The following is a 27406-nucleotide window of genomic DNA, read 5'->3' as shown; positions in this document are numbered from 1 at the left end:
ACTCTGATCCCCCATTGTTGTCCTCAATGGTGACCCCCCTGCCCTGACCATGCCCCTGGTGTCACTCTGAGCCCTGTTGGTGTCCCCATTGATGACCCCCCTGTCCTGACCATGCTCCTGGTGTCACTCTGGTCCCCTGCTGGTGTCCCCATGGTGTCCCTGTCCTGACCATGCCCCTGGTGTCACTCTGAGCCCCCGCTGGTGTCCCCTGGTGACCCTCCCCTGTCCTGACCATGCCCCTGGTGTCACTCTGGTCCCCTGTTGGTGTCCCCATTGATGACTCCTCTGTCCTGACCATGCCCCTGGTGTCACTCTGATCCCCCATTGGTGTCCCCATTGATGACTCCTCTGTCCTGACCCCGCCCCTGGTGTCACTCTGGTCCCCCGTTGGTGTCCCCATTGATGACTCCTCTGTCCTGACCCCGCCCCTGGTGTCACTCTGAGCCCCCGCTGGTGTCCCCATTGATGACTCCTCTGTCCTGACCGTGCCCCTGGTGTCACTCTGATCTCCCCATTGGTGTCCCCATGGTGTCCCTGTCCTGACCATGCCCCTGGTGTCACTCTGATCCCCCGCTGGTGTCCCCATTGATGACTCCTCTGTCCTGACCATGCCCCTGGTGTCACTCTGGTCCCCCGCTGGTGTCCCCATTGGTGCCCCCTGTCCTGACCATGCCCCTGGTGTCACTCTGAGCCCCCATTGGTGTCCCCATTGATGACTCCTCTGTCCTGACTGTGCCCCTGGTGTCACTCTGAGCCCCCATTGGTGTCCCCATGGTGTCACTCTGGTCCCCCGCTGGTGTCCCCATTGGTGCCTCCCTGTCCTGACCATGCCCCTGGTGTCACTCTGATCCCCCATTGGTGTCCCCATTGATGACTCCTCTGTCCTGACCCCGCCCCTGGTGTCACTCTGGTCCCCCGCTGGTGTCCCCACGGTGTCCCCACGGTGTCCCCCCTGTCCCACAGACGCCCCCCGGGCTGAGCCCCTCGGCGGGGCCGTTCCTGCACGTGGCCGTGTCCTTCACCCACCGGCAGCTGGCGCTGTTCTGCGACTCCGGCTGCGTCTGGATGGGAGCGGCCTCGCTCAAGGTGAGCCCTGAACCCCTGCCTGCCACTGAGAGTCATTAATGAGAACCAAATTAAAAATCGTTACCTGCCATTGGTAATAATAATAAAAAAATAAATAAATCTTTGCTGCCATTGATAGTAATAATAATAAAAAAATCGTCGCCTGCTATTGGTAATAATAATAATAAATATTTCCTGCCATTGATAGTAATAATAATAGTAAAAAATCTTTGCCTGCTGTTGATAATACTAATAATTAAAAGAAATCTTTGACTGCCATTGATAATAATAATAAAAAATGTCTTTATCTGCCACTGGTAGTAGTAATACTAATACTAATACTAATACTAATAATAAATCTTTGCCTGCGGTTGATGGTAAAAAAATATAAAAATCTTTGACTGCCATTGATAATAATAATAATAATAACAATAATAATAATAATTTTTAAAAAATCTTTGCCTGACATTGATAATAATAATAGCAAAAACCTCTTTGCCTGACATTGATGATGATAATAAATAAAAAAAATCTTTGCTTGACATTGATAATAGTAAAAAAAATGTTTTTCCCAGAGCTGGATCTGGAAGCTCCTGTGGGACCTTCTGGTGGCCCAGCAGCCACCCTACATTCCCAGTTCCTCCCATTCCCAGTTCCCCATTCTCAGTTCCCCATTCCCAGTTCCCCCATTCCCAGTTCCCCCAGGAGTGTCTCTGACCCCTCTCCTCTCCCACAGGAGAAGTTCTGCGAGTTCAACACCGGCATCCGAACCCCGCCCAAGCAGATGGTTTGGTGAGCTGCCTGTCCCTGTCCCTGTCCCCATGTCCCCTGTCCCTGTGCCACCCCCAGCCCCATGGGAACCACGGGTGTCCCTGTCCCCATTTGGGGTCCCCATGGTTATGGTTGATGGGTTGTTGTTCCAGGGCTGTGGTTGATGTTGGGGTCCCAGGCTGTGGCTGATGTTGGGGTCCCAGGCTGTGGTTGATGTTGGGGTCCCAGGCTGTGGCTGATGTTGGGGTCCCAGGCTGTGGTTGATGTTGGGGTCCCAGGGCTGTGGTTGATGTTGGGGTTCCCATGGCTGTGGTTGATGTTGGGGTCCCAGGCTGTGGTTGATGGGTTGGGGTCCTGGGCTGTGGCTGATGTTGGGGTCCCGGGGCTGTGGTTGATGTTGGGGTCCCAGGCTGTGGTTGATGTTGGGTCCCATGGCTGTGGTTGATGTTGGGTCCCATGGCTGTGGTTGATGGGTTGGGGTCCCAGGCTGTGGTTGATGTTGGGGTCCCATGGCTGTGGCTGATGTTGGGGTCCCAGTCTGTGGCTGATGTTGGGGTCCCAGGCTGTGGTTGATGTTGGGTCCCAGGCTGTGGTTGATGTTGGGTCCCATGGCTGTGGTTGATGTTGGGTCCCATGGCTGTGGTTGATGGGTTGGGGTCCCAGGCTGTGGTTGATGTTGGGGTCCCAGGGCTGTGGTTGATGTTGGGGTCCCAGGGCTGTGGTTGATGTTGGGGTCCCGGGGCTGTGGTTGATGTTGGGGTCCCGGGGCTGTGGTTGATGTTGGGGTCCCAGGCTGTGGTTGATGTTGGGGTCCCGGGCTGTGGTTGATGTTGGGGTCCCAGGCTGTGGTTGATGGGTTGGGGTCCCAGGCTGTGGTTGATGTTGGGGTCCCGGGCTGTGGTTGATGTTCGGGTCCCATGGCTGTGGCTGATGCTGGGGTCCCATGGCTGTGGTTGATGTTGGGGTCCCGGCTGTGGTTGATGGTTGGGGTCCCAGGCTGTGGTTGATGTGGGGTCCCGGGGCTGTGGTTGATGTTGGGGTCCCAGGCTGTGGTTGATGTTGGGGTCTCAGGGCTGTGGTTGGTGTTGGGGTCCCAGGGCTGTGGCTGATGTTGGGGTCCCAGGCTGTGGCTGATGTTGGGGTCCCAGGCTGTGGCTGATGTTGGGGTCCCAGGCTGTGGCTGATGTTGGGGTCCCATGGCTGTGGTTGATGTTGGGGTCCCAGTCTGTGGTTGATGTTGGGGTCCCAGGCTGTGGTTGATGTTGGGGTCCCGGCTGTGGTTGGTGGTTGGGGTCCCAGGCTGTGGTTGATGTTGGGGTCCCAGGCTGTGGTTGATGTTGGGTCCCAGGCTGTGGTTGATGGGTTGGGGTCCCATGGTTGTGGTTGATGTTGGGGTCCCAGGCTGTGGTTGATGTGGTTGGGTCCCAGGCTGTGGTTGATGATGGGGTCCCAGGCTGTGGCTGATGTTGGGGTCCCATGGCTGTTGGCTGTGAGTTGGGGTCCCGGGCTGTGGTTGATGTTGGGGTCCCAGGCTGCCGATGATGTTGGGGTCCCCGGCTGTGGTTGATGTTGGGGTCCCGGGCTGTGGTTGATGTTGGGGTCCCAGGCTGTGGTTGATGTTGGGGTCCCATGGCTGTGGCTGATGTTGGGGTCCCAGGCTGTGGCTTGATGTTGGGGTCCCATGGGCTGATGTGGGTCCCGCTGTGGTGATGTTGGGGTCCCAGGCTGTGGTGATGTTGGGGTCCCTGGCTGTGGTTGATGTTGGGGTCCCAGGCTGTGGTTGATGTTGGGGTCCCAGGCTGTGGTTGATGTGGGAGTCCCAGGCTGTGGTTGATGTTGGGGTCCCAGGCTGTGGTGATGTTGGGGTCCCAGGCTGTGGTTGATGTTGGGGTCCCAGGCTGTGGTGATGTTGGGTCCAGGCTGTGTTGAGTTGGGTCCCAGGCTGTGGTTGATGTTGGGGTCCCAGGGCTGTGGTTGATGTTGGGGTCCCCATGGCTGTGGTTGATGTTGGGGTCCCAGGCTGTGGTTGATGTTGGGGTCCTGGGCTGTGGTTGATGTTGGGGTCCCGGGGCTGTGGTTGATGTTGGGGTCCCAGGCTGTGGCTGATGTTGGGGTCCCAGGCTGTGGTTGATGTTGGGTCCAGGGCTGTGTTGAGTTGGGTCCAGGCTGTGTTGATGTTGGGGTCCCAGGCTGTGGTTGATGTTGGGGTCCCATGGCTGATGTTGGGTCAGCTGGGATGTTGGGGTCCCAGGCTGTGGTTGATGTTGGGGTCCCAGGCTGTGGTTGATGTTGGGGTCCCAGTGGCTGATGGTTGGTCCATGCTGTGTTGATGTTGGGGTCCCAGGCTGTGGTGATGTTGGGGTCCCATGCTGTGGTGATGTTGGGGTCCCAGTCTGTGGCTGATGTTGGGGTCCCAGGCTGTGGTTGATGTTGGGGTCCCAGGCTGTGGTTGATGTTGGGGTCCCAGGCTGTGGTTGATGTTGGGGTCCCATGGCTGTGGTTGATGTTGGGGTCCCAGGCTGTGGTTGATGTTGGGGTCCCAGGCTGTGGTTGATGTTGGGGTCCCAGTCTGTGGCTGGTGTTGGGGTCCCAGGCTGTGGCTGATGTTGGGGTCCCGGCTGTGGCTGATGTTGGGGTCCCAGGCTGTGGCTGATGTTGGGGTCCCAGGCTGTGGTTGATGTTGGGGTCCCAGGGCTGTGGCTGATGTTGGGGTCCCAGGCTGTGGCTGATGTTGGGGTCCCGCAGGTGCACGCGGCCCCGCAGCCGGCAGCGCGCCGTGGTGCTGGCCTGGGAGCGGCAGCTCATGGTGGTGGGCAACTCCTCGGAGTGCATCCGGTATCCTTTGGGGACAGGGACACGCCAGGGGCGCTGCCACCTCCTCTGGCACCCACACTGCGTGTCCCCTCGCTGCTCTGTCACCAGGGATGTCCCCAGGTCCTTCCCTTGTCCCAGGGGGTGCTCACAGGTGGGCTGGAATCCCCAGGTCCTTTTCTGTCCCGTGGGATGATCCCAAGTCTTTTTCCCATCTCATGAGATGCTCCCTGATCCTTTTCTGTTCCCTGGGATGTTCCCAAATCCTTTCCCCATCCCATGGGATTCTCCCAAGTCCTTCCCTTGTCCCAGGGGGTGCTCACAGATTGTTTTCTGTCCCATGGGATGCTCCCAGCCCCACAGTGGCTCCCAGGTCCTTCTCTGTCTAATAGGATGTTTTTAGGTCCTTCCCTTGTCCCATGGGATGCTCCCAAGCCCCACAAAGGCTCCCAGGTCCTTCCCTTGTCCCATGGGATGCTCCCAGGTCCTTTTCTGTCCCATGGGATGTTCCCAACCCCACTCTGACTTCCAGATCCTTTTCTGTCCCATGGGATGCTCCCAAGCCCCAGAGTGGCTCCCAGGTTGTTCCCTTGTCCCATGGGATGTTCCCAGGTCCTTCCCTTGTCTCAGGAGATGCTCCCAAGCCTCACAAAGGCTCCCAGGTCCTTCCCCATCCCATGGGATGCTCCCAGATCCTTCCCTATCCTATGGGATCTTCCCAAGTCCTTTCCCCATCCCGTGGGATGCTCCCAGGTCCATTCCCCATCCCATGGGATGTTCCCAGATCCTTCCCCATCCCTTGGGATTGTCCCAGGTGCTCCTCTGTCCCATGGGATGCTCCCAGGTCCTTCTCCCATCCCATGGGATGCTCCCAGGTCATTCCTCTGTCCCATAGGATCTTCCCAAGTCCTTCCCCATCCCATGGGATGTTCCCAAGTCCTTCCCCATCCCATGGGATGCTCCCAGGTCCTTTCCTTTTCCTAGGAGATCTTCCCAAGTCCTTCCCCTGTCCCATGGGATGCTCCCAAGTCCTTCCCCTGTCCCATGGGATGTTCCCAAGTCCTTTCCCCATCCCATGGGGTTCCAGTCTCTCCGCGCTGTCCCAGAGCCGTGTCCATGGGCGCCCTTAGCAGGATCCCAGCTTTGTCCTGGATGAGGATTCCTACCTGGTGCCCGAGCTGGACGGGGTCAGGATCCTGTCCCGCAGCACCCACGAGTTCCTGCACGAGATCCCCGGTGAGTTCCCTGCCCTCCTGGGCCCCTGGGCTGTGGGATCCTGGCACAGGAATTCCCTGAGGAGCTCCATCCCTGGGAATGTCCCAGGGCAGGTGGGACATGGGGTTTGGAGCACCCTGGGATGGTGGGAGGTGTCCCTGGTGGCGCTGGGTGGGATTGAAGGTCCCTTCCCACCCAAACCTGTCTGGGATTCTGGAGCCAGGCTGGGAGAGCTGGGAATGTTCCCCTGGAGAAGGGAAAATTCCAGGGAATGCTCAGAGTCCCTGCAGGGGCTCCAGGAGAGCTGGAGAGGGACTGGGGACAAGGGATGGAGGGACAGGAGCCAGGGAATGGCTCCCACTGGGAAAGGGGATCTTGGCAAGGAATTGCTGGCTGGGCTGGAATTCCCAGATTTGCTGTGGCTGCCCCTGGATCCCTGGCAGTGCCCAAGGCCAGGCTGGATGGACTTGGATCCACCTGGGACGGTGGGAGCTGTCCCTGCCCATGGATGGGGTGGAATTATTGGGCTTTAAGATCCCTTCCCACCCAACCCATTCAACGATCCCGGTGCTGGAGGGGATCATGGAAGGAGCTCGTGGAAGCTGCAGGGCGCTGCCAGGTGCTGGCACTGGCACCAGGTGCCACCCCCAGGCTGGAGCAGCCCCTGATCCCCGCTGTGTCCCCGTCCCTGCAGAGGCCAGCCAGGAGATTTTCCGCATCGCCTCCATGGCCCCGGGCGCTCTGCTGCTGGAGGCTCAGAAGGAGTACGAGGTACATCCCCCTCCCATGGAGCCCCCCGGGGCTGGCATCCCCAGGGATCTGTGTCCCAGGGCATCCCCAGGGATCTGTGTCCCAGGGATCTGTGTCCCAGGGCATCCCCAGGGATCTGTGTCCCAGGGCATCCCCAGGGATCTGTGTCCCAGGGATCTGTGTCTCAGGGCATCCCCAGGGATCTGTGTCCCAGGGCATCCCCAGGGATCTGTGTCCCAGGGATCTGTGTCCCAGGGATCTGTGTCCCAGGGATCTGTGTCCCAGTACATCCCCAGGGATCTGTGTCCCAGGGATCTGTGTCCCAGGGATCTGTGTCCCAGGGATCTGTGTCCCAGGGCATCCCCAGGGATTTGTGTCCCAGGACATCCCCAGGGATCTGTGTCCCAGGGATCTGTGTCCCAGGGCATCCCCAGGATCTGTGTCCCAGGGATCTGTGTCCCAGGGATCTGTGTCCCAGGGCATCCCCAGGGATCTGTGTCCCAGGGATCTGTGTCCCAGGGCATCCCCAGGGATCTGTGTCCCAGGGATCTGTGTCCCAGTACATCCCCAGGGATCTGTGTCCCAGGGATCTGTGTCCCAGGGATCTGTGTCCCAGGGCATCCCCAGGGATCTGTGTCCCAGGGCATCCCCAGGGATCTGTGTCCCAGGGATCTGTGTCCCAGGGCATCCCCAGGGATCTGTGTCCCAGGGATCTGTGTCCCAGGGATCTGTGTCCCAGGGCATCCCCAGGGATCTGTGTCCCAGGGCATCCCCAGGGATCTGTGTCCCAGGGATCTGTGTCCCAGGGCATCCCCAGGGATCTGTGTCCCAGGGCATCCCCAGGGATCTGTGTCCCAGGGATCTGTGTCCCAGGGCATCCCCAGGGATCTGTGTCCCAGGGATCTGTGTCCCAGGGCTTCCCCAGGGATCTGTGTCCCAGGGCTTCCCCAGGGATCTGTGTCCCAGGGATCTGTGTCCCAGGGATCTGTGTCCCAGGGCTCCCCCTTGCCCCCGTCCTGCAGAAGGAGAGCCAGAAGGCCGACGAGTACCTGCGGGAGATCCGCGAGCAGCAGCTGCTCCCCGAGGCCGTGGGCCAGTGCATCGAGGCTGCGGGCTACGAGCACGAGCCTGAGACCCAGAAATCCCTGCTGAGGGTGAGCCAGCAGCAGCAGGAGGAGGAGGAGGGAGCTGAAGGATGAAGGATTTTCCCTGATTTCCCCGCCCTGATCCCACAGGCAGCATCCTTTGGGAAGTGTTTCCTGGATAAGTTCCCTCCGGAGGGGTTCGTGCGCATGTGCCAGGAGCTGCGGGTGCTCAACGCCATCAGGGATTACCAGATCGGGATCCCGCTCACCTTCACCCAGTATCCTCCTGCCTGCCTGCCGTGGGGTCAGGGCCTGCCCGGGGCAGCCGTGATCCCAAATGTGCCTTGACTGTCCCTGCAGATACAAGCAGCTCACCATCGAGGTGCTGCTGGACAGGTGAGAGCCCCACGGCCCCGGAGCATCCCGAGCCTTCCCGTGGTTCCCATCCCGGATTCTGTGTGTCACAGTCCCTGTCCTCATGTCCTCATCCTGTGGTGCATAGCCCAGAATCCCCATCCCACCTTCCCCATCCCACATTTCCTGTTCCTAGGTTCCCATCTTTCAATCCCTGTCCCAAATTCCCCATCCCACAGTTCCCATCCTGTTCCCATATCCAGGGGCTGAGCAGCTCCAAGCACTTGTAGACCCCTCTAAATTCCCTCCATCCCATATTCCCCATCCCAATGTCCCCCATCCTACAGTCCTCATCCCAGTGCCCCCCATCCCAGTGCCCCCCATCCCAAATTCCCCATCCCAAATCCCCCATCCCAAATTCCCTGTCCCAAATCCCCCATCCAGCATTCCCCATCCCAAATTTCCCGTCCTACCTTCCCCATCCCAAATCCCCCATCCCAATGCCACCATCTCACATTCCCCATCCCTCATTCCCCATCCCACATTCCCCATCCCACATTCCTCATCCCAAATCCCCCATCCCAAATCCCCCATCCCAAATTCCCCATCCCTCATTCCCTGTCCCACATTTCCCATCCCAGTGCCCCCCATCCCAAATTCCCCATCCCAAATCCCCCATCCCAATGCCACCATCTCACATTCCCCATCCCACCTTCCCCATCCCACATTCCCCATCCCAAATTCCCCATCCCAAATTCCCCATCCCACATCCCCCATCCCAAATCCCCCATCCCACATTCCCCATCCCATTCCCATATCCAGGTGCTGTGCAGCTCCCAGCACTTGGGGACCTCTCTAAATCCCATCCATCCCACATTCCCCATCCCATGTTCCCCACCCCAAATTCCCCATCCCAGTGCCCCCATCCCACATTTCCCATCCCATATTTCCCATCCCAAATTCCCCATCCCTCATTCCCTGTCCCACCTTCCCCATCCCACATTCCCCATCCCAAATTCCCCATCCTAAATTCCCCATCCCAAATTCCCTATCCCAAATCCCCCATCCAGCATTGCCCACCCCAAATTTCCCATCCTACCTTCCCCATCCCAAATCCCCCATCCCAATGCCACCATCTCACATTCCCCATCCCTCATTCCCCATCCCACATTCCCCATCCCAAATTCTCCATCCCAAATTTCCTATCCCACATTCCCCATCCCAAATCCCCCATCCCAATGCCCCCATCCCAAATCCCCCATCCCAAATCCCCCATCCCAATGCCCCCATCCCAGTGCCCCCCATCACAAATCCCCATCCCAATATCACCATCCCAAATTCCCCATCCCTCATTCCCCATCCCACATTCCCCATCCCAAATCCCCAATCCCAATGCCCTGATCCCAAATTCCCCATCCCAGTGCCCCCATCCCACATTTCCCATCCCACTTTTTCCATCCCATATTTCCCATCCCAAATTCCCCATCCCAAATCCCCCATCCCAATGCCCCGATCCCAAATCCCCCATCCCAAATCCCCATCCCTCATTCCCCGTCCCAAATCCCCCATCCCAATGCCCCAATCCCAAATCCCCCATCCCACATTCCCCATCCCAAATTCCCCATCCCAAATCCCCCATCCCAATGCCCCCATCCCAAATCCCAATGCCCCGATCCCAAATCCCCCATCCCAAATTCCCCATCCCATTCCCATATCCAGGGGCTGAGCAGTTCCCAGCACTGGGGGATCTCCCAAACCCAAGCCAACTCCTCAATTCCCTGTACCCACCCTGCGTGTCCCCCTGTCCCCCCTGATGTCCCCTGACCCCATATCCCCCTGACCTCTCCATGTCCCCCTGTCCCCCCTGGTGTCCCCTGGCCCCTTGTGTGTCCCCTGACCTCTCCATGTCCCCCTGTCCCCCCTGGTGTCCCCTGACCCCCGTATCCCCCTGACCTCTCCATGTCCCCCTGTTGTGCCCCCATGTCCTCTATCCCCCCTGGTGTCCCCTTGTCCTCTCATGTCCCCTGACCCCTCCATGTCCCCTGAGCCCTTGTGTGTCCCCCTGACCACTCCATGTCCCCTGTCCCACCATGTTCCCCTCTCCCCTCCATGTCCCCTGTCCCTCCGTGCCCTCTGAGCCCTCCATGTCCCCCCATGTCCCCTGTCCCCTGTGTCCTCCTGTCCCCTCCATGTCCCCCAACCTTGTGTGTCCCCTGTCCCTCCTGGTATCCTATGTCCCCCTGTCCCTCATATCCTCCTGACCCCTCCATGTCCCTCTATCCCCCATATCCCCCTTTTCCTGCATATATCCCTGACCCTTCCATATCTCCCTGACCCCTCCATGTCCCCCTGATGTCCCCTGTCCCTCCTGGTGTCCCCTGACCCCTCCATGTCCCCCTGTTCCCCCTATCCCCTTTTTCCCCATATCCCCCTGACCTCTCCATGTCCCTCTGTCCCCTTTCCCCCCATATCCCCCGACTCCTCCATGTCCCCCTGACCCCTCCATATCCCTATGGTGTCCCCTGTCCCCCAGTGTGTCCCCTTGACCCCTCATGTGTCCTCCTGACCCCCCTGGGGTCTCCACCATGTCCCCCTGTTCCCTCCATGTCCCTTGTTCCCTGTCCCCCCTGTGTCCCCTGTCCCTCCTGGTGTCCCCTGACCCTCTTATATCCCCCTTTCCCCCCATATTCTCCTGACCCCTTCATGTCCCCTGTCCCCCTGGTGTCCCCTTTCCCCCATGTCTCCCTGAGCCCTCCATGTCTCCCTGTGTCTCCTGTCCCCCCTGATGTCCCCTGTCCCTCCTGGTGTCCTCTGACCTCTCCATGTCCCCTGTCCCCCTGGTGTCCCCTGTCTGTCCATTCCCCCTGGCCTCTCCATGTCCCCTGACCCCCCCGGTGTCCCCTGTCCCCTTGTATTCCCTTTCCCCCCATATCCCCCTGACTCCTCCATGTCCCCACAATGTCCCCTAATCCCCCTGTGTCTCCTGTCCCCCCTGATGTCCCCTTTCCCCCATATCCCCCTGACTCCTCCATGTCCCCCTGATGTCCCCTGATCCCCCTGTGTCTCCTGTCCCCCCTGATGTCCCCTGTCCCCCCATATCCCCCTGACTCCTCCATGTCCCCCTGACCCCTCCATGTCCCCCTGGTGTCCCCTGTCCCCCTGTGTCTCCTGTCCCCCCTGATGTCCCCTGTCCCCCCATATCCCCCTGACCCCTCCATGTCCCCCTGACCCCTCCATGTCCCCCTGACCCCTCCATGTCCCCCCAGTGTCCCCTGATCCCCCTGTGTCTCCTGTCCCCCCTGATGTCCCCTTTCCCTCCATATCCCTTTTCCCCCATATTCTCCTGACCCCTCCATGTCCCCTCACCCCCCTGGTGTCCCCTGTCCCCTCCATGTCCCCTGTCCCCCCCGGTGTCCCCTTTCCCCCCATATCCCCCGACCGCTCCATTTCCGCCTGTCCCCGCATACCCACATCCCCCTTTTCCCCCATATCCCCCTGTCCCCCCATGCCCCCCTGACCCCTCCATGTCCCCCTGATGTCCCCTGATCCCCCTGTGTCTCCTGTCCCCCTGGTGTCCCCTGACCCCTCCATATCCCCCTTTCCCCCCATATTCTCCTGACCCCTCCATGTCCCCTGTCCCCTTGTATTCCCTTTCCCCCATATCCCCCTGACCTCTCTATGTCCCCCCAATGTCCCCTGTACCCCTGTGTCCCCTGTCCGCCCTGATGTCCCCTGTCCCTCCTGGTGTCCCCTGACCCCCCTGGTGTCCCCTGACCCCCCTGGTGTCTCCTGGTCCCCCTGGTGTCTCCTGGTCCCCCCTGGTGTCCCCTGGTCCCCCCTGGTGTCCCCTTTCCCCCCATATCCCTGGACCGCTCCATTTCCGCCTGTCCCCACATACCCACATCCCCCTTTTCCCCCCATATCCCCCTGTCCCCCCGTGCCCCCCTGACCCCTCCATGTCCCCGCGGTGTCCCTGTCCCCCTGATGTCCCCGTGCCGCTGTCCCCAGGCTGGTGCTGCGCCGCCTGTACCCGCTGGCCATCCGCATCTGCGAGTTCCTGCGCCTGCCCGAGATGCAGGGCGTCAGCCGCATCCTGGCACACTGGGCCTGCTACAAGGTGAGTGCCCCCATGTCCTCTGTCCCCCCTGGTGTCCCCATGTCCTCTCATGTCCCCTGACCACTCCATGTCCCCTGAGCCCTTGTGTGTCCCCCTGACCACTCCATGTCCCCCTGTTGTGCCCCCATGTCCTCTGTCCCCCCTGGTGTCCCCTTGTCCTCTCATGTCCCCTGACCCTTCCATGTCCCCTGAGCCCTTGTGTGCCCCCCTGACCACTCCATGTCCCCTGTCCCACCATGTTCCCCTCTCCCCTCCATGTCCCCTGTCCCTCCGTGCCTCTGTCCCCTCCATGTCCCCTGTCCCCTGTGTCCTCCTGTCCCCTCCATGTCCCCTGTCCCTCCGTGCCCTCTGAGCCCTCCATGTCCCCTGTCCCTCCGTGCCCTCTGAGCCCTCCATGTCCCCTGTCCCTCTGAGCCCTCCATGTCCCCCCATGTCCCCTGTCCCCTGTGTCCTCCTGTCCCCTCCATGTCCCCCAACCTTGTGTGTCCCCTGTCCCTCCTGGTATCCTATGTCCCCCTGTCCCTCATATCCCCCTGACCCCTCCATGTCCCTCTATCCCCCATATCCCCCTGACCCTTCCATATCTCCCTGACCCATCCATGTCCCCTGGCCTCACCGTGTCCCCTGTCCCCCCTGGTGTCCCCTGACCCCTCCATGTCCCCCCTGTTCCCCATATCCCCTTTTTCCCCATGTGCTCCTGACCCCTCCATGTCCCTCTATCCCCCATATCCCCCTGACCCTTCCATATCTCCCTGACCCATCCATGTCCCCTGGCCTCACCGTGTCCCCTGTCCCCCCTGGTGTCCCCTGACCCCCTTGGTGTCCCCTGACCCCTCCATGTCCCCCTGTTCCCCATATCCCCTTTTTCCCCATATGCTCCTGACCTCTCCATGTCCCCTGTCCCCCTGGTGTCCCCTTTCCCCCTATGTCCCCTTGATGTCCCCTGACCTCACCGTGTCCCCTGTCCCCCCTGGTGTCCCCTGACCCCTCCATGTCCCCCTGTTCCCCATATCCCCTTTTTCCCCATATGCTCCTGACCTCTCCATGTCCCCTGTCCTCCTGGTGTCCCCTTTCCCCCTATGTCCCCCGGGACACCCCAGCCCGCCTCGGGGGACACCTGGGGACGCCCCTCGCCGTCCCCACAGGTGCAGCAGAAGGACAAGTCGGACGAGGAGGTGGCCCAGGCCATCAACCAGAAGCTCGGGGACACGGCGGGCATCTCCTACTCGGACATCGCCACGCGCGCCTACGACTGCGGCCGCGCCGAGCTGGCCATCAAGGTGGGCTGGTGGCACCGGGGAGGGCACGCTGGGGTGGCACTGCCACCACCCCCCCCCCCGGGTGACAGGGTGACAGCGCTGTGCCCCCGGGCAGCTGCTGGAGTACGAGCCCCGGAGCGGGGAGCAGGTGCCGCTGCTGCTCAAGATGAAACGGAGCAAACTGGCCCTGGGCAAAGCCATCGAGAGCGGGGACACCGACCTGGGTGAGGGGACAGGGGGGGCCTGGGGGGGTTTGGGAGAGCCTTTGGGGTGTATTGGGGTCTGGGAGAGCCTTTTGGGGTGTATTGGGTCTGGGAGAGCTTTTGGGGCATTGGGTCTGGAGAGCCCTGTTGGTGAGTTTTGGGTTGGTTGAAGCTTTGGGTATTGGGGTCTGGGAGAGCCTTTGGGGTATTTGGGTCTGGGGAGCCTTTGGGATGTATTGGGGTTGGGAGAGCCTTTTGGGGATTTAGTCTGGGAGCTTGGGTATTGGGTTGGGAGCCTTTTGGGGATGTTTGGGGTCTGGGAGAGCCTTTTGGGGTGTATTGGGGTCTGGGAGAGCTTTTGGGGTGTATTGGGGTCTGGGGGAGCCTTTTGGGGTGTATTGGGGTCTGGGGGAGCCTGTTGGGAGGCATTTCATGGGTCTGGGAGAGCCTTTTGGGGGTTTTGGGTCTGGGTGAATCCTCTTGGGACCATATTGGGGTCTGGGGAGCCTCTTGGAGTTTTGGGGTCTGGGGGAGCCTCCTGGAAATTTTGGGGCTTTGGGTGAGAGTCCTTTGGAAGTTTTGGGTCATGGGGAGCCTCTTGGGATGTTTGGGGTCTGGGAGATCCTTTGGACATTTTGGGGTCTTTGGGGAGTCCCTTGGGACCATTTTGGGGGGATCTGGGAGCACTTGGGACATTTTTGGGGTCTGGAGAGCCTTTGGACATTTTGGGTCTTTGGGGAGCCCTTGGGAAATTTTGGGGTCTGGGGAGCCTTTGGGAAATTTTGGGGTCTGGGGAGCCTTTGGGACATGGGTTCTTGGGAGTCCTTGGGAGCATTTATTGGGGATCTTTGGTGGGAGCCTTTTGGATTTGGGTCTTGGGGCTTGGAGTGTTCGAGTTGCGGAGTTTTTGGGTCGGGGAGCACTTGGGATCATTTTGGGGTCTGGGGGAGCCTTTTGGGGGATTTTGGGGTCTGGGAGAGCACGTGGAGGATCAGGGGGCACAGAGGGGATTGGGAGGCGCAGGAGAAAACCCCAACAAACCCTGAGTGACCCCAAACCCTCTGTCCCTGTCCCTGTCCCCCTGTCCCTGTCCCTGTGTCCCCTGTCCCTGTCCTGTCCCTGTCCCTGTCCCTCTCCTGTCCCTGTCCCATCCCTGTCCCTGTCCCTGTCCCTGTCCCTGTCCCTGTCCCTGTCCCTGTCCCTGTCCCTGTCCCTCTCCTGTCCCTGTCCCCTGTTCCCTGTTCCTGTCCCTGTCCCTTCTGTCCCTGTTCCCTGTTCCCTGTCCCTGTCCCGTCCCTGTCCCTGTCCTGTCCCATTTCCCTGTCCCTGTCCCTGTCCCTTCCCTGTCCCCTGTCCCTGTCCCTGTCCCTGTCCCCTGTCCCTGTTCTTATCCCTGTCCCTGTTCCCTGTCCCTGTTCCCTGTCCCTGTTCCCTGTCCCCTGTCCCTGTCCCCATCCCTGTCCCTGTCCCTGTTCCCTGTTCCCTGTCTGTCCCTGTCCCTGTCCCCCTTCCCTGTCCCCTGTCCCCAAACCCTGTGTCCCCTGTCCCTTTTCCTGTCCCTGTCCCCTGTCCCTGTCCCTGTCCCTGTCCCTGTCCCTGTCCCCTGTCCCTGTCCCCTGTCCCTGTCCCCTGTCCCCCTGTCCCTGTCCCCTGTCCCCTGTCCCTGTCCCCTGTCCCTGTTCCTGTCCCTGTCCCCTGTCCCTGTCCCCTGTCCCTGTCCCTGTTCCCTGTGTCCCCTGTCCCTGTCCCCATCCCTTTCCCTGTCCCTGTCCCTGTTCCTGTGTTCCCTGTCCCTGTCCCTGTTCCCTGTCCCTGTCCCTGTGTCCCTGTCCCCTGTCCCCATCCCTGTCCCTGTCCCATGTCCCCCTGTCCCCGTCCTGTCCCTGTTCCCTGTTCCCTGTCCCTGTCCCCTGTCCCATGTCCCTGTCCCCATGTCCCATGTCCCTGTCCCTGTCCCTGTCCCTGTCCCTGTCCCTGTCCCCTGTCCCTGTCCCTGTCCCATCCCTGTCCCTGTGTCCCTGTCCCTTGTCCCATGTCCCTGTTCCCTGTCCCTGTCCCATTCCTGTCCCTGTTCCCTGTCCCTGTCCCCCTGTCCCTGTCCCTGTGTCCTTGTCCCTGTCCCTGTGTCCCTGTCCCTGTCCCTGTGTCCCTGTCCCTGTGTCCCTGTCCCTGTTCCCTGTCCCTTCTTCCCTGTCCCATGTCCCTGTCCCTGTCCTGTGTCCCTGTCCCTGCCCCATGTCCCTGTCCCCATGTCCCCCTGTCCCTGTTCCCTGTTCCCCTGTCCCTGTCCCTCCCTGTCCCCCCTGTCCCCATTCCCTGTCCCTGCCCCCTGTCCCTGTCCCTGTGTCCCCATGTCCCCATGTCCCTGTCCCTGTCCCCCAGTGTACACCGTTGTGCTGCACCTCAAGAACGAGCTCAACCGCGGCTCCTTCTTCATGACCCTGCAGAACCAGCCCGTGGCGCTGAGCCTGTACCGCCAGGTGAGCCCCAAAAACACCCCAAAAACACCCCAAAAACCCCAAAAACACCCCAAAAACCACCCTGAGAGCACAGCCTGTACCGCCAGGTGAGCCCCAAAAACCCCAAAAACACCCCAAAAACTCCCTGAGAGCACAGCCTGTGTCGCCAGGTGAGCACCCCAAAAACACCCCAAAAACCCCAAAAACACCCCAAAAACACCCTGAGAGCACAGCCTGTACCGCCAGGTGAGCGCCCCAAAAACCCCAAAACACCCCAAAAACACCCTGAGTGACCCCAAAAACACCCCAAAAACCCCCTGAGAGCACAGCCTGTACCGCCAGGTGAGCCCCAAAAACCCCCAAAACACCCCAAAAACCCCCTGAGAGCACAGCCTGTAATGCCAGGTCAGCACCCCAAAAACCCCAGGAACCCCATAGCACCCCAAAAACACCTGAGCACCTCAAAAACCATCCTGAGAGCACAGCCTGTACTGCCAGGTGAGCGCCCCAAAAACACCCAAAAAACCCCAAAACACCCCAAAAACACCCTGACTGACCCCAAAAACCCCTGATCACCCCAAAACCACCCTGAGAGCACAGCCTGTACCGCCAGGTGAGCACCCCAAAAACACCCCAAAAACACCCTGAGTGACCCCAAAAACCCCCTGAGAGCACAGCCTGTACTGCCAGGTCAGCACCCCAAAAACCCCAGGAACCCCATAGCACCCCAAAAACACCACAGCACCTCAAAAACCATCCTGAGAGCACAGCCTGTACCGCCAGGTGAGCACCCCAAAACACCCCAAAATCTCAAAAATCCCCTGAGTGACCCCAAAAACACCCTGAGCAAGCCAAAACTCCCTCAGTGACCCCAAAAATACCCTGAGCACCCCAAAACCCCCTGAGAGCACAGCCTGGACCGCCAGGTGAGCACCCCAAAAACCCCAAAACACCAAAAAACCCCGAGTAACCCCAAAACCCCTGAGTGACCTTAAAAACCCCTGAGCACCCCAAAAACACCCTGAGAGCACAGCCTGTACTGCCAAGTGAGGGGCAGGGACACCCCAAAAACCTCCTGAGACCACAGCCTGTACTGGTGAGCACCCCAAAAACCCCAAAAGCACCCTGAGTGACCCCAAAACCACACAGCCTGTACCACCAGGGACCCCAAAAAACCCCTGAACACCCCCAAAAATCCCCGACACCCTCCCCAATGAGTGACCCCCACCCCAAAACCCCTGAACCACCCTGAGCATCTTTGGGGCAGGAACTCTCCCAAAACCCCAAAGGTCTCCCTTGTCCCCAAAAGTGTCCCTTGACCCCAAAGGTGACCCCAAACCCCAAAGGTGACCCCAAATTCTCGTGTCCCCCAGTTCTGCCGGCACCAGGAGCGGGAGACGTTGAAGGATTTGTACAACCAGGACGACAACCACCAGGAGCTGGGCAACCTGCACGTGCTGGGGGGCTACGGCCAGAAGGTCTGTGGGGTCTGGGGTTTGGGATTTGTGAGGTTTGGGGTCTGGGGTCTGGGATTTGGGGTTTGGGATGGAGAATGTGGGGTTTTGGGGGAGTTTTGGGGGTTTTGGGGACTTTCAGGGGGTCACCAGGAGCTGGGCAAGCTGCACGTGCTGGGGGGGTATGGTCAGGTCTGTGGGGTCTGGGGTTTGGGATTTGTGGGGTTTGGGGTCTGGGGTTTGGGATTTGGGGTCTGGGATGGGGAATTTTGGGGTTTTGGGGGAGTTTTGGGGTTTTTGGGGGTGCTCGGGGTCACCAGGAGCTGGGCAACCTGCACGTGCTGGGGGGCTACGGCCAGAAGGTCTGTGGGGTTTGGGGTTTGGGGTTTGGGGTCTGGGGTTTGGGGTTTGGGGTTTGGGATAGGGGAATTGTGGGGTTTTGGGGGAGTTTTGGGGGTTTTGGGGACTTTCAGGGGGTCACTTTTGCTGGGGGGCTATGGCCAGAAGGTCTGTGGGGTCTGGGGTTTGGGATTTGTGGGGTTTGGGGTCTGGGGTTTGGGATTTGGGGTCTGGGATGGGGGAATTGTGGGGTCTGGGTGTGGAATGTGGGGTTTTGGGGAGTTTTGGGGTTTTGGGGACTTTCAGGGGGTTACCAGGAGCTGGGCAAGCTGCATGTGCTGAGGGGTACGGTCAGGTCTGTGGGTCTGGGGTCTGGGGTTTGTGGGGTTTGGGGTCTGGCGTTTGGGGTTTGTGGGGTTTGGGGTTTGGGATGGGGGAATTGTGGGGTTTTGGGGGAGTTTTGGGGGTTTTGGGGACTTTCAGGGGGTCACCAGGAGCTGGGCAACCTGCACGTGCTGGGGGGCTACGGCCAGAAGGTCTGTGGGGTCTGGGGTTTGGGGTTTGTGGGTCTGGTTTGGGTTTTGGGGTTTGGGTTTTGGGGTTTGGGATTTGGGGTTTGGGTGGGGGAATGTGGGGTTTTGGGGGGGTTTTGGGGGTTTTGGGGACTTTCAGGGGGTTACCAGGAGCTGGGCAACCTGCATGTGCTGGGGATTATGGCCAGAAGGTCTGTGGGGTCTGGGGATTTGTGGGAGTTTGGGTCTGGATGGATTTGGGTGGGTCTGGGGTTTGGGATTTGTGGGGTTTGGGTTGGTGGAGTTTGGGTCTGGGGTTTGGAATTTGGGTTTTGAGATGGGAAATGTGGGTTTTGGGGGAGTTTTGGGGGTTTTGGGGACTTTCATGGGGTTATCAGGAGCTGGGCAACCTGCACGTGCTGGGGGGTACGGTCAGGTCTGTGGGGTTGGGATTTGGGGTTTGTGGGGATTGTGGGTTTGGGATTGGATTGGGGTGGATGGAATTGGGATCTGGGGGGGAATGGGGTTTGGATAGGGATTGTGGGATTGGGATGGATGGGATTGGGATGTGGGAATGTGGGATTTGGGATGGATCTGGGAATTGGGGATTTGGGATGTGGGAATTGGGGATTTGGGGTGAGATCTGGAAATTGTGGGATTGGGATGGTGGAATGTGGGGATTTGGGTGGAGCTGGAATTGTGGGATTGGGATGGAGAATGTGGGGATTGGGATGGATCTGGGAATTGTGGGATTTGGGAATGTGGGGATTGGGATGGATCTGGGAATTGTGGGATTTGGGAATGTGGGGATTTGGGGTGGATCTGGGAATTGTGGGATTTGGGATGTGGGAATGTGGGGATTTGGGGTGGAGCTGGGAATTGTGGGATTTGGATGGGGGGGGTGGGAATTTTGGGATTTGGGTGGATGGGAATTGTGGGATTTGGATGTGGGAATGTGGGGATTTGGGGTGGATTGGAATTGTGGGATTATGTGGAATGTGGATTTGGGATGGATCTGGGAATTGTGGGATTTGGGATGTGGGAATGGGGAATTGGGTGGATCTGGAATTGTGGGATTTGGATGTGGGAATGCGGGATTGGGGTGGTCTGGTGTGGATGCATTTGCCATTTGACCATGTGGGCCACCTGTGCCAGGCTTGGGATCCTGCCCAGGGGGTCGGGATCTGTCCCAGGATCCCACACAGGGAATAATGATGTCCCTGTGCCATGTCCCTGTGCCATTTCTTGTCTGTGTCCCTGTGCCCTGTCCCTGTGCCCTGTCCCTGTGCCATTTCTTGTCTGTGTCCCTGTGCTCTGTCCCTGTGGCCATGTCTTGTCCATGTCCCTGTACCCTTCCCTGTGCCCTGTCCCTGTGCCCTGTCCCTGTGCCCTGTCCCTGTGCCATTTCTTGTCCGTGTCCTGTGCCATGTCCCTGTGCATGTCCCTGTCCGTGTCCTGTGCCGTGTCCCTTGCCTGCCCTGTGCCCTGTCCCTGTGCCATGTCCCTGTGCCATGTTCTTGTCCATGTCCCTGTGCCCTGTCCCTGTGCCATGTTCATGTCCGTGTCCTGTGCCGTGTCCCTGTGCCCTGTCCCTGTGCTATTTCTGTCTGTGTCCCATGCCATGTCCCATGCCATGTCCTGTCCCATTCCCTGTCCGTGTCCCTGTGCCATTTCTGTCTTGTCGTGCCCTTCCCTGTGCCATGTTCTTGTCCGTGTCCCTGTGCCCTGTCCCTGTGCCCTGTCCCTGTGCCATGTCCCTGTGCCATGTCCCTGTGCCATGTTCTTGTCCATGTCCCTGTGCCATGTCCCTGTGCCTGTCCCTGTGCATGTCTTGTCCATGTCCCTGTGCCATTTCTTGTCTGTGTCTCCATGCCATGTCCCCATGCCATGTCCCTGTGCCATGTCCCTGTGCCCTGTCCCTGTGCCATTTCTTGTCCATGTCCCTGTGCCCTGTCCCTGTGCCATTTCTTGTCCGTGTCCCTGTGCCCTGTCCCTGTGCCATTTCTTGTCTGTGTCCTGTGCCATGTCCCTGTGCCATGTCCCTGTGCCCTGTCCCTGTGCCATGTTCTTGTCCATGTCCCTGTGCCCTGTCCCTGTGCCATTTCTTGTCCGTGTCCCTGTGCCCTGTCCCTGTGCCATTTCTTGTCTGTGTCCCTGTGCCCTGTCCCTGTGCCCTGTCCCTGTGCCATTTCTTGTCCGTGTCCCTGTGCCCTGTCCCTGTGCCATGTTCTTGTCCCTGTGCCATGTCCCTGTGCCCTGTCCCTGTGCCCTGTTCTTGTCCGTGTCCCTGTGCCATGTCCCTGTGCCATTTCTTGTCTGTGTCCCTGTGCCATGTCCCTGTCCGTGTCCCTGTGCCCTGTCCCTGTGCCATGTCCCTGTGCCCTGTCCCTGTGCCATTTCTTGTCTGTGTCCTGTGCCATGTCCCTGTGCCATGTCCTTGTCCGTGTCCTGTGCCATGTCCCTGTGCCCTGTCCCTGTGCCATTTCTTGTCTGTGTCTCCATGCCATGTCCCCATGTCTGTGCCATGTCCCCATGTCCCCGTGCCATCCCCGTGCCATCCCAGCGGATCGAGGGCCGCGTGGCCGCCCTGCAGAACGCCCTGGATGAGTTCTACAAGGCCAAGAACGACTTTGCTGCCAAGGTGAGAGTGCCCAGGGGACACCAGGGGGACACCAGGGACAAGGTCACCTGTGCCTGCCCTGGGGACAAGGCTGGGGGAGTGGCTGCCTGTCCAGGGGCATGGCTGGGATGGGGACATTGAGGCTGGGACAGGGACAACAAGGATGGGACAGGGCTGGGATGGAGACCCTGAGGCTGGGACAGGGACCCCGAGGCTGGGCTGGGGACATTGAGGATGGGACAGGGACAACAAGGATGGGACAGGGACACCAAGAATGGAATTGGGACATTGAGGATGGGACAGGGACACCAAGGCTGGGCTGGGGACACTGAGGATGGGACAGGGACACCAAGAATGGAATTGGGACATTGAGGATGGGACAGGGACACCAAGGCTGGGCTGGGGACATTGAGGATGGGACAGGGACACCAAGAATGGAATTGGGACATTGAGGATGGGACAGGGACACCAAGGCTGGGCTGGGGACATTGAGGATGGGACAGGGACATCAAGGCTGAGACAGGGACCCTGAGGCTTGGACAGGGACACCAAGAATGGAATTGGGACATTGAGGCTGGGACAGGGACAACAAGGGTGGGACAGGGACCCTGAGGCTGGGCTGGGGACATTGAGGCTGGGACAGGGACCTCAAGGGTGGGACAGGGCTGGGGAACAGACCTCAGGTTGGGATGGGGACATTGAGGTTGGGACAGGGACACCAAGGGTGGGACAAGGAGCTCAGGGTTGGGATGGGGACTGTGGGCTGGGACAGGGACACCAAGGCTGTGACAGAGCTGGAAAAGGGACCCCAAGGGTGGGACAGGGCTGGGAAAGGGACCTCAGGTTGGGATGGGGACCCTGGGGCTGGGATGGGGACATTGAGGCTGGGACAGGGACACCAAGGCTGGGACAGGGACCTCAGGGCTGGGACAGGGACACCAAGGCTGGGACAGGGACACCAAGGCTGGATTGGGGACCTCAGGATGGGACAGGGACACCAAGGCTGGATTGGGGACCTCAGGGCTTGTACAGGGACCCCAAAGATGGGATGGAGATCCTGGGGGTGGGACAGGGACCCTGGGGCTGGGCTGGGGACATTGAGGTTGGGACAGGGACACCAAGGCTGGGACAGGGACACCAAGGCTGGATCAGGGACCTCAGGGTTGGGATGGGGACTGTGGGCTGGGACAGAGCTTCCAAAGGGACCCCAAGGGTGGGACAGGGCCGGGGAAGGCACCTCCAGGGCTGGGGACACTGAGAGTGGCCCAGGACATGGCTGAGGACATCGAGGCTGTCCCCATGTCCCCAGGCCACCGAGGAGCAGATCAAGCTGCTGCGGCTGCAGCGGCACCTGCAGGAGGAGCTGGACAAGCCCTACCTGGACCTGTCCCTGCACGACACCGTGGCCACCCTCATCCTGGACGGGCACCACAAGCGCGCCGAGCAGCTCTACCGGGACTTCAGGATCCCGGACAAGAGGTGGGGACAGCCCTGGGGGGTCAGGGACAGCTCTGGGGACACTCAGGGACAGCCCTGGGGACACTCAGGGACAGCCCTGGGGGGGCTGGGGGCTCAGGGACAGCTCTGGGGACACTCAGGGACAGCCCTGGGGGGGTCAGGGACAGCCCTGGGGGGTCAGGGACAGCCCTGGGGACACTCAGGGACAGCCATGGGGGTCAGGGACAGCCCTGGGGGGGGCTGAGGGACAGCCCTGGGGACACTCAGGGACAGCCCTGGGGACACTCAGGGACAGCCCTGGGGGGCTCAGGGACAGCCCTGGGGGTCAGGGACAGCCCTGGGGGGCTCAGGGACAGCCCTGGGGACACTCAGGGACAGCCCTGGGGGCACTCAGGGACAGCCCTGGGGGGTCAGGGACAGCCCTGGGGGAGGGGGGGACGCTCAGGGACAGCCCTGGGGGGCTCAGGGACAGCCCTGGGGACACTCAGGGACAGCCCTGGGGCTCAGGGACAGCCCTGGGGACACTCAGGGACAGCCCTGGGGGGGTCAGGGACAGCCCTGGGGGGCTCAGGGACAGCCCTGGGGGGTCAGGGACAGCTCTGGGGACGCTCAGGGACAGCTCTGGGGACACTGAGGGACAGCCCTGGGGGGGTCAGGGACAGCTCTGGGGGGCTCAGGGACAGCCCTGGGGACACTCAGGGACAGCCCTGGGGGGGGGGTCAGGGACAGCCCTGGGGACGCTCAGGGACAGCCATGGGGGGTCAGGAACAGCTCTGGGGGGGTCAGGAACAGCTCTGGGGGCACTCAGGGACAGCTCTGGGGACACTCAGGGACAGCCCTGGGGGGGTCAGGGACAGCTCTGGGGGCACTCAGGGACAGCTCTGGGGGCACTCAGGGACAGCCCTGGGGGGGTCAGGGACAGCCCTGGGGATGCTCAGGGACAGCCCTGGGGTCAGGGACAGCCCTGGGGGCACTCAGGGACAGCCCTGGGGGGTTCAGGGACAGCCCTGGGGGGGTCAGGGACAGCTCTGGGGACACTCAGGGACAGCCCTGGGGGGCTCAGGGACAGCCCTGGGGGCACTCAGGGACAGCCTTGGGGACACTCAGGGACAGCCCTGGGGGCTCAGGGACAGCTCTGGGGGGGTCAGGGACAGCCCTGGGGGGCTCAGGGACAGCCCTGGGGACACTCAGGGACAGCTCTGGGGGCTCAGGGACAGCCCTGGGGCTCAGGGACAGCCCTGGGGGGTCAGGGACAGCCCTGAGGGGCTCAGGGACAGCCTTGGGGACACTCAGGGACAGCCCTGGGGACACTCAGGGACAGCCCTGACCCCCTGTGCCCTGTGCCAGGTACTGGTGGCTGAAGATCAACGCCCTGGCCACCCGCGGGGACTGGGAGGAGATGGAGAAGTTCTCCAAGAGCAAGAAGTCGCCCATTGGGTACCTGGTGAGAGCTTGGGCTGTGTCAGTCACCCCCTCCCTGCCCTCCCATCCTCTTCCTCCCCATTCCCACTCTGCCATCCTCTTCCTCCCCTCTCCAGCTCCACCCTCCTCTTCCTCCCCTCCCTGCCCTTCCCACCCTTTTCTTCGCCTCTCCAACGCTCCCACTCTCTTCCTCCTTCCTTTCCTTCCCATCATCTTCCTCCCCGTTCCAGTTCTCCCATCCCCTTCCATCTCTAACCCTCCCATCCTCTTCCTCCCATCCTCTCCCATTCTCTTCCTCCCCTCTCCAGCTCTTTCATCTCCTTCTTGCCTTCTCCATCTCCCCATACTCTTCCTCCTTTCTCCTGCTCCCCCTCTTCTTCCCTCTCCATCTCTCCCATCCTCTCCCTCTCATCCTCTTCCTCCTTCTCCAGCCTTCCCATCCTCTTCCTCCCCTTTCCACCTCCACCATCCTTTCCCTCCTCTCTCCCACCCTCCCATCCTCTTCCTCCCTTCTCCATCTCTCCCAGTCCCATTCCTGCTCTTCCACCATTTGCCTTCCTTCTCCATCTCCCCATCCTCTTCCTCCCTTCTGCCTTCCCATCTTCTTCCCTTTCCAACCCATCCATCCTCTCCCTCCCATCCTCTTCCTCCCATTCACTCCTCCACCTCTTCCTCTGCCTTCCATCCTCTTCCTCCCTTCTCCATCTCTCCCATTCTTCCTTCCTTCTTCAGCCTTCCCATTCCTGCTCTCCCACCCTCATCATCCTCTCTCCAGCCCTTCCACTGTTTTCCTTCCTTCTCCATCTCCACCATCCTCTTCCTCCTTCCCCAACCCTCCCATCCTTGCATTCCCATCCCCTTCCTGCCCTTTTCACCTCCCACCATCCTTTTCCTCGTCTCTCCAACCCTCCCATCCTCTTCTTCCTCATTCCAGCTCTCCCATTCCTGCTCTTCCACCATTTGCCTTCTTCCTCCATCTCCCCATCCTCTTCCTCCCTTCTGCCCTCCCATCTTCTTCCCTCTCCAACCCATCCATCCTCTCCCTCCCATCCTCTTCCTCCCCATTACAGCTCTTCCACACTCTTCCCTCTCTGACCTCCCATCCTCTTCCTCCCTTCTCCATCTCTCCATTCGCTTCCCATTCCTTCTCTTCCACCATTTGCCTTCCTCCTCCATCTCCCCATCCTCTTCCTCCCTTCTGCCCTCCCATCTTCTTCCCTCTCCAACCCATCCATCCTCTCCCTCTCATCCTCTTCCTACCCTTTTCACCTCCCACCATCCTTTTCCTCCTCTCTCCAGCCCTCCCATCCTCTTCCTCCTTTCTCCATCTCTCCCATTACCTTCCCATTCCTTCTCTTCCACCATTTGCCTTCCTCCTCCATCTCCCCATCCTCTTCCTCCCCATTCCATCTCTCCCATTCCCTTCCCATTCCTGCTCTTCCACCATTTGCCTTCTTCCTCCATCTCCCCATCCTCTTCCTCCCTTCTCCATCTCTCCCATTCCCTTCCCATTCCTTCTCTTCCACCATTTGCCTTCCTCCTCCATCTTCCCATCCTCTTCCTCCCCTCTCCAGCCCCTCCATCCTCCTCTCCCCACTTCTCCGTGCTCTTCCTCCCTCGCAGCCCTTCGTGGAGGTGGCGGTGAAGCACCACAACCGCTACGAGGCCAAGAAATACGCGCCGCGTGTGCCGCCCGAGCAGCGCGTCAAGGCCTTCGTGCTCGTGGGGTGCGTGGGGACACCAGGGACCTAGGGGAACCTAGGACACTCAGGGGACATCCAGGGACATTGTGGGGACATCCAGGGAATCCGCAGGGGACATCCTGGACATCAGGGGACTGAGGGGACACCAGGGGACATCCCGGGACCTGAGGGGACATCCTGGACCCGGGGACATCCAGGGACCTCAGGGGACATCCTGGGGACCCTCAGTGCAGGGACATCCAGGGGCATTCCTGGGGACCTTTGTGGGGACATCCCAGGGACACTTGGGGGATATCCAAGGGGACCTTCAGGGGGACATCCCAGGGACCCTCTTGAGGGGACAGCCAGGGGACCCTTGGGGGGACATGCAGGGGACTCTCAGGAGGACATGCAGGGGATCCTTGGGGGACATCCCAGGGACCCTTCTGGGGACGTGCAAGGGACTCTTGGGGTGGCATCCAGGGACCCTTGGGGGGGACATCCTGGGGACCTTCGGGGGGACATCCTGGGGACTCTCAGGGGACATCCAGGGGACACTCAGGGGAACATCCCGGGGACCTCAGGGGACATCTGGGGGACATCAGGGGACACCAGGGACCCTTGTGGAAACATCCGGGGACATTCAGGAACCTAGGGAAGGGGACATCCAGGGGACCTTGAGGGACATCCAGGGGATCCTTGGAGGACATCCTAGGGACCCTCAGGGGACATCCTAGGGACCCTCAGGGGACATCTGGGGACCCAGTGCAGGGACATTCTGGGGACCTTCGTGGGGACATCCCAGGGACACTTGGGGGATATCCAAGGGGACCTTCAGGGGGACATCCAGGGGACCCTTGTGGGGGGACAGCCAGGGGACCCTGGGGGGAACATCCTGAGGACGCTCATGGGACATCCAGGGGACCCTTGGGGGGACATGCAGGGGACTCTCAGGAGGACATGCAGGGGATCCTTGGGGGACATCCCAGGGACCCTTCTGGGGACGTGCAAGGGACTCTTGGGGTGGCATCCAGGGACCCTTGGGGGGGACATCCTGGGGACCTTCAGGGGGACATCCCGGGGACTCTCAGGTGGACATCTGGGGACCATCAGGGGACATCCAGGGGACCATCAGGGGGACATCCAGGGGACCCTTGTGGAAACATCCCGAGGACATTCAGGGGACATCCAGGGACCCTCGGGAGGGGACATCCTGGGGACCTTTGCAGGGACATCCAGGGGATCCTTGTGGGGACGTCCCAGGGACCCTCAGGGGAACATCATGGGAACCCTCAGGGGACATTCTGGGGGCCCTCAGTGCAGGGACCTTCGTGGGGACATCCCAGGGTCACTTTGGGGATATCCAAGGGGACCTTCAGGGGGACATCCAGGGATACCTTGGGGGACATCCTGGGGACTTCAGGTGGACATCCCAGGGATACTTGGGGGGACATCCAGGGGACACTCAGGGGAACATCCCGGGGACCCTGGTGGGGACATCCCAGGGACCCTCAGGGGAACATCATGGGAAACCTCAGGGGAACATTCTGGGGACCCTCATGCCAGGGACCTCCAGGGACATTCTGGGGACCTTGTGGGAACATCCCAGGACACTTGGGGGGACACCAGGAACCTGGGGGGGACATCCTGAGGATGCTCATGAGACATCCAGGGGACCCTCATGGGGACACCAGGATGTGGAAGCACCCAGTGGAACTCCCCGTGGGGCAGCAGTGGGGATTTGGGGGTGACACTGCGGGAGGCTCTGGGGACACCGGAGCCGCCAGGGCGGTGGGGCAGCCATGGGAAGGTGGGGCTGCCCTGTGTCCC

General features: G+C 60.5%; 1 protein-coding gene across 3 annotated transcripts in view; it reads left to right on the top strand.

Moving 5' to 3' along the window:
- Positions 1–27406, top strand: part of VPS16 (VPS16 core subunit of CORVET and HOPS complexes) — a 33729-nt gene that overhangs the window by 5650 nt on the left and 673 nt on the right. For all 3 annotated transcript variants that reach the window (XR_010440014.1, XR_010440015.1, XM_064712105.1), the window contains exons 7-23: positions 964–1086; positions 1802–1857; positions 4582–4671; positions 5789–5883; positions 6557–6633; positions 7635–7766; positions 7848–7975; positions 8058–8093; positions 12060–12168; positions 13314–13448; positions 13543–13651; positions 16013–16110; positions 17463–17567; positions 20958–21035; positions 22324–22493; positions 23820–23916; positions 25518–25621. Coding sequence is in view for 1 of the 3 variants with exons in the window: in XM_064712105.1 (XP_064568175.1) it covers positions 964–1086; positions 1802–1857; positions 4582–4671; positions 5789–5883; positions 6557–6633; positions 7635–7766; positions 7848–7975; positions 8058–8093; positions 12060–12168; positions 13314–13448; positions 13543–13651; positions 16013–16110; positions 17463–17567; positions 20958–21035; positions 22324–22493; positions 23820–23916; positions 25518–25621 (1742 nt within the window). In the remaining 2 variants the exon portion in view is untranslated. The remainder of the gene's footprint in view (positions 1–963; positions 1087–1801; positions 1858–4581; positions 4672–5788; positions 5884–6556; positions 6634–7634; positions 7767–7847; positions 7976–8057; positions 8094–12059; positions 12169–13313; positions 13449–13542; positions 13652–16012; positions 16111–17462; positions 17568–20957; positions 21036–22323; positions 22494–23819; positions 23917–25517; positions 25622–27406) is intronic.

The sequence above is a fragment of the Zonotrichia leucophrys genome, chromosome 4 (genome assembly GCF_028769735.1).
Source record: "Zonotrichia leucophrys gambelii isolate GWCS_2022_RI chromosome 4, RI_Zleu_2.0, whole genome shotgun sequence".
Taxonomy (NCBI): Eukaryota; Metazoa; Chordata; class Aves; order Passeriformes; family Passerellidae; genus Zonotrichia; species Zonotrichia leucophrys.
Note: the sequence above shows the minus strand (reverse complement) of the source record. Positions and strands in the feature narration are given on the sequence as shown.